The sequence below is a fragment of the Chiroxiphia lanceolata genome, chromosome 13 (assembly GCF_009829145.1).
Source record: "Chiroxiphia lanceolata isolate bChiLan1 chromosome 13, bChiLan1.pri, whole genome shotgun sequence".
Lineage (NCBI taxonomy): Eukaryota > Metazoa > Chordata > Aves > Passeriformes > Pipridae > Chiroxiphia > Chiroxiphia lanceolata.
Window position 1 is genome coordinate 967477 of NC_045649.1, and position 12430 is coordinate 979906.

The 12430-nt window shown below is 50.3% G+C and overlaps 1 protein-coding gene across 2 annotated transcripts in view; it reads left to right on the plus strand.

Moving 5' to 3' along the window:
- The first annotated feature begins 228 nt into the window (after positions 1–228).
- GNAO1 (G protein subunit alpha o1) overlaps positions 229–12430 on the plus strand; it is a 139723-nt gene continuing 127521 nt past the window's right edge. Inside the window, exons 1-2 of one of the 2 annotated variants that reach the window (XM_032700937.1) lie at positions 229–831; positions 925–967. In XM_032700937.1, coding sequence (XP_032556828.1) covers positions 714–831; positions 925–967 — 161 coding nt within the window. In that variant the 5' untranslated portion in view covers positions 229–713. The remainder of the gene's footprint in view (positions 832–924; positions 968–12430) is intronic. The other variant, XM_032700938.1, reaches the window with a different exon arrangement.

Consider the following 12430-nt stretch of genomic DNA (forward strand, 5'->3'; position numbering starts at 1 on the left):
CTGAGCAGACCAAGTGCCCTGAGCCGCTCCTCATTTGGCTTCCCCTCCATACGGTCCCCCACGGCAGACCCCAGCTCCGAGTGCGGGGCAGGGGATGCAGCCGGAGCCCGCCTGAGGGGACACCGTTCCCGGCCGTGTCCGCGCGGGGCGGACGGGCCCGCCAGGAGCCGCGGCGCCGGGCGGGGCCGCCCCGAGCATGCGCGAGCCGCGCGCGTCACGGGCGCGGGCGAGGCCGGCGGGAGCGCGCATCCCAGCGCGCCCCCGCGCTCCCTCCGCCCGCCCCGCCGCTCCCGCGCCTCCATTCGGCTCCGCCGCCCGCCCGGGAGGGGACAGCGACAGCCGGGAGCACGGCAGAGGGACGGACCCTCCCCCGCCGCCAACCCGCTTCCTCCTCCTCCTCCCGCTCCCCCGCCTCCGCCTCCGCCTCCTGGCCGGGAAGAGCTCGCCGTGCCCGCAGCAGCCCCGCTGGATGCACTGAGCGCTCAGGCGCGGGGAGAGAGGGGCAGGAGGGAGCCGGCAGCCCCGCCGCGGAGGCGCTGCGCTGCCCGGAGCCTCACGGCCATTTGCTTTGATTCTTTTATTGCCCCCCGGCCGCCTCCCCCTCTCTGCCCGCGGGAGCCAGCCGAGGCGGCGGCGGCGGGGGCTGCATCCCCCCTCCCCCCCTTTTTTTTTATTTTTTTTTTTAATATTTTTTTTAAATTTTCGTCGCCGCCATGGGATGTACCCTGAGCGCTGAGGAAAGAGCCGCCCTGGAGCGGAGCAAGGCCATCGAGAAGAACCTGAAGGAGGACGGGATCAGCGCGGCCAAAGACGTGAAACTCCTCCTGCTCGGTGAGAACCCGCCGGTCGGCCCCCCATTGCCCCCCTCCTCCTCCTCCTCCTCCTCCCCGCCGCGCTTATCCCACCTCATCTCTCTTCCAACAGGAGCCGGAGAGTCGGGGAAAAGCACCATCGTGAAGCAGATGAAGTGAGTGCCGCGGGGGGAGCGGCGGTGCCGGGCGGGAACGGGGCGGGGGCTGGCGGAGGTGAGCGAGGGCCGCGGGCGCCATGTTTACCTGAGGGGACCGCGCGGCCGCGCCCGGCGCTGTCCAGGGCCCGCGGGTGCTGAAGTGTCGCCCCGCGGCCTCGCCCCCTCGGCGGAGCGGGGCCCGGGCCGGCAGCCCACCGTGCCCTCCGCGCCGATGTGCCCGCCGAGCGGACCGCTGTCACTTAGGCTTAATGTCGGGCTGTTATCTGCCGGCTCTGCGGATTGAAACCAAGGCTCCCTATCGTCGAAGCCCCTTTCGTACTGAGCTTTTAGCTTCTCCTTTTCCTTAATGAACGACGAACTTGGCCGCCCAGCGCGTTCAAACCCTTCTTGCTCGGGGGTCCTGGTCTGCCGGTGGTACCCGGCGCTGCGCCTCGCTGGGGCTCCCACACGCTCTCCCCGTGTTTAATTAATGTTACCGTGCAAAAAACAGCAGTGAAAAGCCCCACCACACGGTCTCTTCCCAGCATCTCCGTGGCTGGAGTAATTGCAGCCCGTAGGAAAGCAGGTGCAGGGAAGGCTGATAGGGATGGAGGTACACCCGTGGCACGGCTATTCCCTCCCTCCTCCACCCCTTTTTTTTTTTTAATAAATTAAAATACGTTGAAATACGCCGTCCTCCCACCGATACAGACATGAGGGGCTGGTTGGAGGCGGGCGCCATCACGGAACGAGCCGGGCGCTGGTTCAGGGTCTGGATTACAGCTGGGAGCGGTTGCCGCTTCGCGACGCCGGCGGTTGCAGAGAGATCCGTGTCGGGGAGGATCCCCCGGGGTTGCTCGGCGAGGGGCAGAGGCTCGGGGCTGGGTGTGGATGGCAGGGGGTGTGGATGGCAGGGGGTGCGGGTGTCTCTGCTGGCGGTCGGGCCGGCGGGCGCGTCCCGGCGTTCAGGCGGTTGGCGCTGGACAGCGCCCGGCGGGGCTCGAACCCGCGGCGGCCGGGGAGGAGCTGTCGGCCCGCGCTGCCGTGTCCGCCGGGGTGTGCGCGAGTGTGAGTGTGAGTGAGTGTGTGTGTGTGTGTGTGTGAGTGTGAGTGTGTGTGTGTGAGTGTGAGTGTGTGTGTGTGTGAGTGTGCGCGAGTGTGAGTGTGAGTGAGTGTGTGTGTGTGTGTGTGTGAGTGTGAGTGTGTGTGTGTGTGAGTGTGCGCGAGTGTGAGTGTGAGTGAGTGTGTGTGTGTGTGTGTGTGAGTGTGAGTGTGTGTGTGTGTGAGTGTGTGTGAGTGTGAGTGTGTGTGTGTGAGTGTGAGTGTGTGTGTGTGTGAGTGTGCGCGAGTGTGAGTGTGAGTGAGTGTGAGTGTGTGTGTGTGAGTGAGTGTGAGTGTGTGTGTGTGTGTGAGTGTGAGTGTGTGTGTGTGTGAGTGTGAGTGAGTGTGAGTGTGTGTGTGTGAGTGTGAGTGTGAGTGTGTGTGTGTGAGTGTGTGTGTGTGTGAGTGTGAGTGTGTGTGTGAGTGTGAGTGTGTGTGTGTGTGAGTGTGAGTGTGTGTGTGTGAGTGTGAGTGTGTGTGTGTGTGAGTGTGTGTGTGAGTGTGAGTGAGTGTGTGTGTGTGAGTGTGAGTGTGTGTGTGTGTGTGAGTGTGAGTGTGTGTGTGTGTGTGTGTGCGTGTGTGAGTGTGAGTGTGAGTGTGTGTGAGTGTGAGTGAGTGTGTGTGTGTGTGAGTGAGTGTGAGTGTGAGTGTGTGTGTGAGTGTGAGTGTGTGTGTGTGTGTGTGTGTGAGTGTGAGTGAGTGTGAGTGTGTGTGTGTGAGTGTGTGTGTGTGTATGAGTGAGTGTGTGTGTGTGTGAGTGTGCGCGAGTGTGAGTGTGAGTGTGTGTGTGTGTGTGAGTGTGTGTGTGTGTGTGAGTGTGAGTGAGTGTGAGTGTGAGTGTGAGTGAGTGTGAGTGTGTGTGTGTGTGAGTGTGAGTGTGTGTGTGTGAGTGTGAGTGAGTGTGAGTGTGTGTGTGTGAGTGTGAGTGAGTGTGTGTGTGTGTGTGTATGAGTGAGTGTATGTGTGAATGCGAGTGTGTGTGTGTGTGTGTGTGAGTGTGAGTGAATGTGAGTGTGCATGCTGGTGTGTGTGACTCTGAGTATGTGTGCACCACAGGGGCAGGTCGGGGCCTTCAGCCCAGCTCCCCTCCAGGCGGGGTGGCTTAGCAGGTGACCCGGATATTTCTGTATCAGCTCTGTGGCCGCTGCGTCCATCCCTCGGGGGTTCAATGAAACCATCATCCCTGCCTGAGGCAGTGATTTTCCCAAGGCACTGCGGGGCTGGGAGGTCTGGCCGTGAGGAGGCTCACCCCCAGTGCACAGTGGTGTCCACGGCTTTCCCCTCTGCCGTTCATGTACTCTACTGTCGATGCTCTGAGCATCCCCTTTCACGGTTTGAAAGGGGGCTTTCCACCCCAGCGGTTTGATCTGGGCTGGGGTGGGTTTGGTCTGCTGTTGTTTGTGTGCAAAAGGTGGATCAGGAGAGATGTCATTGCAGATGAACACCAATAAATTATTTAATCTCCAGGAATTGCTTCTGCAGAAGTGTGCTGGAATGGCGGGCGATGGGTTTTGGCTGAAGGGAGAGGCTGTAGGTACCACAACAGCATAGCACACACACAGAGCCCACAGGCAGGAGGGCAGGCAGTCACCATGCTGGCTTACACAATTAGTGTGCCGTCACCCTTGTTTTCCCAAGAGCAGAGCTCTTGGGTTTTGAAGCAAATTGCATCAAGATAATAACCTGTTTGCTGGACTAGATTGGTATATCAAGGACTGAAATATACCCTGTTTTATATATATATATATATGTGTGTGTGTGTGTATATGTATATATATTTCATTAAACAGACTCAGAGTAAGGCATGCTACGCCTGCAGCTTTGTACCCGACGTGAAAATGCCGAGGAGGCTGCTATGGTGGAAGGGCTCGTAGTGTTGGAAACTGGGAGGCGTCCATGAGTGTGGAAACTCCAGTGAAGTGTGCGGAGGCTGGGGTGGGGACAGCGGTGTTGCCATGAGCACGCACAGGCAGCTGGGGAGAGCGGCGCAGCCGTGGGCACCGGGGAGAGCGATGTGCAGGGAACGGCGCGGGGAAATTAACACCGCTCCAAATTAATTTCAATATAATGGAGGCATTAGCATTTCACCTGGTCAGGCTCCATTAGACAGGCTTGCTGAGAACCTAATGAATTCTTAATAAAGATTAAATCGTACGTTCATTAGATTTTGATGAAAGAGACTGCTATTTTATTTTTTTAAGGCTGTGTTATTGGTGTGCTTCTAGATAATAAATCTCATCCTTGTGGATGGCTAAAGCAGCTTCACACCTGGCTATTGCCTAGAAAAGAAGCACAGGAATCTGTAGACAGATTAGAGAATGCTAAGACAAAGGAACAGGGAGCAGACATTGTTACAGAGGACTAAGAAGAGGTTACACACTGTCCAGTTAATCCTTGAGATATTAGGTAGCGGGAGAAGAAGCAGCAAGTAGAAATTGCAGTAATTTGAGAGTGTAGCCAGAATGGGGATAAGGATTCGTAAAATTAATTCAGGATGTTTTAGTGAAATATTTGGAGGTACCTTTTAGCTGGTGAGCAGGATTATCCAGCAAAAATAGAGGTGCTGGTGAATGGCAGAGGGGTGGAACTGGAGTCTAGCATGTACATCTCAAACAGAGGCAACACAGGCCAGGAATGGCACTTTTAGCACCCGTGGTTGTTCTGACACCCTTAACCCTCGTACTTTGACTATCCCCACCTTGGCTGATTAGTTTTGCTGTTATTTTTTCACAACCAGTCCTGCAGTCCAGATACTTCTACCCATGCCTCAAAGTTAAGGGTCAGGGCTGAGCTAGTCAGAGGAACAGTCCTGAAAGGCATGGATGTGCCATGCAAGCCAATGAGACTTCAGAGTGTGCCACAGCATTCAGAATCAGGCTGTGACCAGATTCTGTTTTCACTCAGCTGAAACTAAAAACCAGCTGTAACCAAGCAAATCTGGGGCTTTCTTTGAAGATCCAAGCCAGAGGGGGAGAGTTACTGGATGAGAGAAATTCGTCTTCCACTCACACCACCCCACCTCAGCAAATTCACTATGATGTGGGTCTGCAATGGATGTCAGCATTTTATAGATCTTATATATTCAAATAAATGTTGAGTACATGCAGAATTTGGCACTCATGATCTTCCTTTCTGGAATACCTGGACTGTAGCATGGAATCGAGACTGATGTTATTCTAGGACACTCTTGTGGAGAATTATGACTCCAGTGAAAGTGCTTGTTCATCAGAAGCCCCAGCCTAGAAGGACACCAAGCATATCTCTGTCTCTTGCTGCTTAGCAGGACACTTTAATACATGCGACGGTTCAGTGGTGAGCGGGGCTGGACTGCTGGGGTGGGGAACACCATCCACTGCCATCAGCGTGAGGCTTCCAGGGAACTCAGGGTTTAATTGTGCAAAGAGGCTGAGTTGGCTGGCCTGGCTTCAGGAACAGGGTCCTGCCACCTACTCAGCAGCAGCTGTTCTGGATGGTGAGCCAGGGCAACATCTCACCTTCCCAAAGGCGGGGTTAGTGATAGTGTGTCATTCCAGAGGACACGTGGCTTCACCTGTCCACAGGAAGAATCTTGGGGCTTGGGGGTTGGGTTTGGATTCTGCCTCTGCAGAAGCAGCAGCTTCTGTCCCCTGCTGAGCTGGGGGCAGAGAGCTCTGTCCAGCTCCCCTTCACGAGATGCTGGAGCTTCCAGCCCTGCATGTCCTCCAGAACAGCTGTGTCTCACTTCCCCAGCAATGCTGGCAGTAACTCAGCTGATAGGCTTCTTTGCTGTGCCAGTTTTTGCAAAACGTTTTTATGTTATGTATGAGAAGGATGGGGATACACAATCAGGAGAGAAATACACTTGTGGTACAGTGCTTCTGTTGAAATATCTACTATCATCTTCCCAACAGCCATCAGTCCCAACAGCTGCCTGATATATTGTTTTGACCTTTTTCAAAAAGCCCCTCAAAACAGCCCCAGGTTCTACTTGCTCTCTGTGTAACTGAATTACTTATAATCTAATGAACTTCTTCAGTGAGAAGCAGTCCCCGCCCACTGGTTTTACAGCCCATCTCAGCAATTTGATGCCAAATGCCATTGAAATGAAATGATGTGTTGTGAACGCCCACTTGAGTGCTCTTTGCTGCATGTCTGTGTCTCAGAGCTGTAGTGATTTCACACTTGCAGCCCCTTCCCTCGGGAGTACCTCACCCCAGGAGCGTGGGGCTGCTTTGCCTCTGCGACATGTTCCGGTGGCCAGGACTGCAAACTGTGTCCTCGTGGCCTGTCCCACTCCCCAGTGCAGCTTCTCTGCCCTGGGGCTCTGGGTGCAGACCCCACTGGGCCCCGCTGCCTTGCTTCTGGCTGGGAGCTGTTTGACCACAGTGGGAGCTGGAAGCCTGGAGGCACAAACCTCACTGGAGCACCAGGTCAGGCAGAGCCCTCCTGACTCGTCCCCTGCTCTGTTTTCCAGGATTTCTGTGACTTAAGGCCCAAAGTAGGGCAGTGCCAGGCTGTGCCTGGGCCGTGTTTGAACTGTTTCAATAAGCAAGGGAAGAGCTGCAGCTTTTCTGGTGAGGTTGTGTCATTCTCCCAAGACCTGCCCCAGTGTGCTCTGCCCTGGGTGTGGATTTGGCACGGTAGGTATGGCACACTCAGACCCCAGCAGGGAGGCAGCTCCAGTGGGGCTGTTTTGGCAGTGAAGCCTGTATTTGGTAGCAAAGTGCCTGCCAGGGCAGCTCTGGGGTGTCAGGATGGCAGCTGGGCAGTGCTTTGCCAGCCCTGAGGCAGGCAGGGTCTCCTGCCGGGGCGGCAGAGATCATTCCAGTGGAGGCTGCTGTAGGAGGGGGCTCCCCCCTCGCTGCAACTTCTCTCCCCACCTCCTTCACAGGTGCTTTCTTGCATCCCTGGATGCTGTGGGTGCCACATTCCACACCCTGCAGTGGCACAGCGCAGGGAGATTGCCTCTGAACTAGCAGGAATAAGAGCTGGGAACAGAGGAAAAGTGAGGCTGTTTATTTTGGCTTATAGTTGCAAAGGGCAATCATGTTTTCAGCGATTATCTCCTTCCTTTTGGATTATTAATTGTGCTTACAAGCTAAAACATTAACAACCAGCGTTCCTTATTTGTATTTAAAGTTCTTATTATTAGACTGAGGGATATTTCAGAGAAAAGCAGGAACAATATTAGAAGGCAGGATGGAATACATTTTGGGTTTGGGTTTTTTCTTTTTTCTTGACAGTTCTTAATTTGTTTCTTGTTTTAGGGACTCATAAAAGTAAAAATATCTTTCAGTGACAACAGTGAACTGCATAGCTTCTCCTCTTTCAACCTAGTTTTAAAACCTTAAAAGAAATTTGCCTGTCATATTCTGACATGACACATCTAGTCCTGTTGGAAATGTTTTAGCAATCTAATGAGATGAAAGCGGTTGTTTTAATGAGCTCAGAAGAAAGAGACAAATCTGCTGCACAAATGTAACCAAGGATCTGTTTTGTTTTATGGCTTGGCTAACCCAGTAGGAGACATTAGATTGAGTCATGACAAATGAAAAAAGGTTGTAGCTTTCCTCTTCACTCTGTCCTTTCCTATTTGAGATATAGCTTCATATCTGGTGTGAGTTCTCCAGGATGCTTACCTGGGGAATATGGGGAAGATAATCAAAAGAAGAATGAAAAAGAGACAAATAATGGAGGTGGATACACTTTGTTGGCTCTTCTGTGTGGTCTGGTCAAAAGAAAGAGTGAAATGAAGAAATGCTTCACTGCTGGCCGAGGCAGGAGCAGGGAGCTGGTCACCTGGAGGGTCAGAGCCAGGCAGTCAGGAATGTCTCACAGCCTCATAATTAGCTGGTTTTCTCCAGCCCCTTTGCAGAGTTACAGCTCACCTCTGCAAGCATCCAGCTCACCTGGTTTCCCTTGAATCTGCAGGACACAAAATCACAAATGACCGCTGAAGGTGGTAGATTTGCAGCCAGAAAGCCTGATGCAAGTGTGGAGTCTAAGACCTCGGTTTTGCAAACTCCTGCTCCAGCTGTGAGGCAGGTAAAGAGCTTTTTCTGTGAGGCAGCAGCAGTTCACAGAAGGACCTTTCCTCTGCACTCTGAAGTCCGTGGTTACGCCCTGAGTGCAGCTGAGTGCTGAAGACAGGATTTGGTCCTTTATTCATTGTGGGAGTGTAAAGAGGAGCTCTGGCAGATGAGAGGTGCCAAAAGCTCGAATTCGAGCAGCCGGGGTATTTAAGAGTCTGGTCACTCTTCCTGGTGCAATTGCAAATCTCCCGAGATTTGTGGTTTTCTGTAGAGCCAGAAATTACTTCTGTGGAGCCTGGACTGGCATGATGATGGGGTGAGCTCTGTTCCCAGGGGATCTTTGCTTGGTTTTGTTTTGGTTTTGAAGGAAACCTTCCGGCACTCCTCACTTCAGAGAAAAGTTAAAATTTAAGTGTCCCAATTCTAGCCTGAGGGGTCAAGAATTGGGAGAAAAATAAAAAACATCCCAAATGAAGGCAAGGAGATTAAGTACATCTCAATTGCTTGATTATTTTTGAAGCCTGATTCTTTTTTGCATTGGCAATATTGAAACCAGCAGTCTCACTTATTTCAAATTAATTTGAAGGCTACTGAGCCCAAATCCTCTCTTAGAGCTGACTGGACTTTGGGCCAAGTTCTACCTACACTGAAGATGATATCCACTCAATATACAGGCTTAATGAGATGTGATGAATTTCAAATGTTTGTGTGGCACTTTGTGGGATCCTGGAAATTGCTAAGTTTCATTCACAAAACCAAAACCAGGAAACAAAAAGATCCGGAAAGTACTGGCCCATTAAACCTATGGCCATTTTTCTCACTTTAAGGTTTTTTTTTTCTTAGAGGGAAATACTAATGATTTGTGCCACAATTTCCCTAATGCTGAAGAAATGCTCTGCCTAATGTAAAAATCCCCCTAAACTGTTAATTGAATCATTCTCATTTTAGTTTTAAGACCATTCAGGCAAATGACAGATGTAGGGGAGGCTGGAGGATTACAGTCCTGATTATAAGATGCTCTTAGGAATCTACCTAAAATCAGAAAATGCAAAAGGCTGAAAAATGCTATTGGGTAACACAAAGCAAAGGAACTGATGGTTTTCTAGGGCTGAGCAAATCAGGGAAAAAAGTATTTTAATCCAAAGCTCGACCATAGTGTGCTTATTGTGATAATAGAATGAAACTCTTGATAGAGGCATTTCCTGGCTTACCAATAAAAATGCTCACCCTCCCCATCCTTCCCATTAATTGAGAAAGAACTGAGGAGCACTCACAGAAGGGAGCCCAGGGAACTGTAGTAAGGTGACATCATGCCTATTTTCAAGTTACTAATCAATAACATTTTTGACATTGAAAGAGAAGGGTTGGCAGGGCTGAAATTGCTCTGGTTTTCCCTCTTCTTGGGCATGTCCTGCTTTGCTTGGTCACTAAAAATTATATTGGTTCCTCAGCACACCTTTTGTCAAGGATAAAATCTCTGAGCTTAAAACCAAGGAGCTGGAGTACACCAGCCTGAGAGAAAAGAGGGGTGGGTAACACAGGGTCCTCCCACAGTGTAATGAATTTGGGACATGGCTGCTGATAACCCTCTTCTCCCCATCAGGCCATTCTGTGGGGTCTTGAAGAGCCAAAGACAATTAATCATCTGTTCTGTTTGTTGCAGGATAACTTGTGCAATCTTTCAGCAGAAATTCTGCTGGTTTAGGATTGTGGTGTTCCAGGAAAGCTGGGAGCAGGTTTTGGCAGTAGCAGGATCCAATGCTGGTAGGAAATATAGAGTTTGATAACAAGGAAAAGGATTTTCTTCTCTTTGGCAGGTGACAGGCTCCTCTGTGTAGAAATGGTCCCTGTTTCCATCAGGAGGTCAGGAGGGATGTCTCCAGGAGCTGACTCAGTGAGTGCAGAGAGGCTCAGCAGGCTCTCCCTGGTCCAGGAGAAAACATCCTTATTAGAGAATTCATCACCCCAGTGTTACACCTTGGCAGGGAGGCTGGGAATGGACATTTTGCCTCTGTGCATGTCCCTCCTCTGAAACATTACCCCCCAAGTGCTTAAAACAGTGTGAAAGGCACAACAGTGACTCAACATGCTTTGAGGCTCTCCAGCAACCTCAGACTTGTATGAAATGCTCTCGTCTACAAGAGCATAATCAACAGCAACTTGTACACACCATAACAGTCTGGTACAAGTCTGGGAGCATTTCTGCATCAGCTGAGAATCGTTAACAGAAGGGGATGAGAACGGGATTGTATTGAGGAAAATATCACTTAAGTGCTAAAAATGTATTCTGCCTCCTAGCAGAATTTGGTGATTTATCCTCGCCCTGTTAGAGCTGATTGGAGTTGGTAGCTCCAGTTTGAAAGCATTAAACAAAAGTGCATAGGAAAGGCTGAGTGCACAAAATGGATGCTAGGCAGACTAATCTGGGTAACAAATGAGGGGGTTTATAGTTAGGTTTCTGGAGCTGTGGCATGTGCTAGCTCACAGTGATATAGTGATGTTTCCTCGCTGCCAGTGCTCCTTACTCATTACAGCCCAATTCTCTGCCACCTTGGTAGCCTGGATTTTGCTGTAATCTGGCTCCTGCCTTTACAGCAATCCTGGTAGAGTATCTCATTTCGATGTCTCTCGATGAAACAGTCCCATGTATGTATTTCTGGAGGAATTTTGCGTGGAACTGGTGCAGACCACCTCCAGGTCTCTCCAAAATTTGTGGTGAGATCTTCAAATTACTTCCAGGGTGCCACGATGTGGATGTGCATGCCCTAATTTGAGGTTGCAATAGCTGAGCCCGTGTGAATTTGTCATCCTCTCTCATGCTTCTCAGCTGGCGTGACAGGGCACGTGCTCCTCCACAGCATGAAGGTTTCTGCTCAGCTTCATCCACAGGAAGGACATACTATCTTCACAGTGAGTTTTAAATGTACCACAGGAAGGACATACCATCTTCACAGTGAGTTTTAAATGTAACACAATCAGCTTGGCTACTTAAGTCATGCAGAACTGAGAATTTGATTCAGTATATTTTGGAAACCTGTTCTTACTTACTCACAGCCTCTTTATGTCTATAAGCAGTGCAGAAGGTATTACAGCAGGGGTGGCTATGGCTTGCTGCAGCTCAACCAGCTCTTTCCCCTGGCCAAAGAGAGCTCTTCCCACGTGGACCTTGGGAGCATGAGAAATGAGTCGCTCGTTGGCAGGTTAGTAAGGTGCCCTGACACTCCTTCCCAAGGGTAGCTGAGCACCCTATCTCATCACCTATAAATTCTAAAATGGGCAGATGTTTATCACAGTAATGTGTGTACCCCCCCTCCAGACATTGCAGAGACTCTATCAGCTCAGCTCATCAGTAACACTGGCACAAATCACTGGGATGAGAGAAAATTGCCATGATGAACACACACCTCAGAACGTCATCACACTGTTCACTAATTGCCAGTCACCCTTCAGTGATTAATTATTTAGCCAAATTGCAAAAAGTTTTCCACACGAATGAGAAGATATTTATTTAAAAAGCAGAAAGCTCCTAGGAGCATATCCTTGTTTTCCTCAATTTAGCTGTATAACAAATTTACATTCTCCTGATTTTGCAGCTCAGAAAAAAACCCAGAGTGCTGTATCAACCTGTTGCTGTTGGGTTTTGTCCAGCCAGTTCTTCAGCAGGAAACCTGGTGCTGCTCAATGTGTGTGTTTAAGATGTTTAAACTGAGTGGTAGATCTGTGAGCTGATGGTCATGGTTTGTTATCTGCATCTCTCCACGTGCACTGAGCCCTGTGAAACACTGGTAAGGAGGAACAGGGGAGTGCTGTGCCAAAGCCCAGCTTGAGGCTTGGCACTTCTCCAGCATCGACTGATGGCATCAGGGTCATGTTAGAAAAGAGGAAGAGCCTCCAAGACCCTCATCCTGGCTGCAGCCCTGTGCCTGGTGGGAGTTCTCCTGAAGTGCTGCTGGCACCAGCCAGACCTTACCTGTGCAGTGAGGTGGGATGTGAAGGAGAGAGGAAAGCCAGTGTTGGCCCTGGAGGATCCACGTGCTGATAGTGAATCCAAATCTGGGTATGTTCTTAGGTGATATTGATGTCTCTCCAGTGTCTTTCACCACAGCTAATTATTAAAAGCACTTAACGACAACAACAAACATGGGAAGAGGATAGAAACACTAAGAGAGCCCATAAATGGTAAAGAATTAGTAATTAGTAATTTTCATATGGTTCAGTAAATAGTTCAAAATTTAGGCTTTATTTATGTTTTTATTTATAAACTACTTCTTTTTACTGATCCTTTGAAGAAATGTTTATTTTAAATTCATATTTGGATAAACAAATTATAAAGTTTTTCCTACACGACAGAGTATGAAAATTGAGTTAT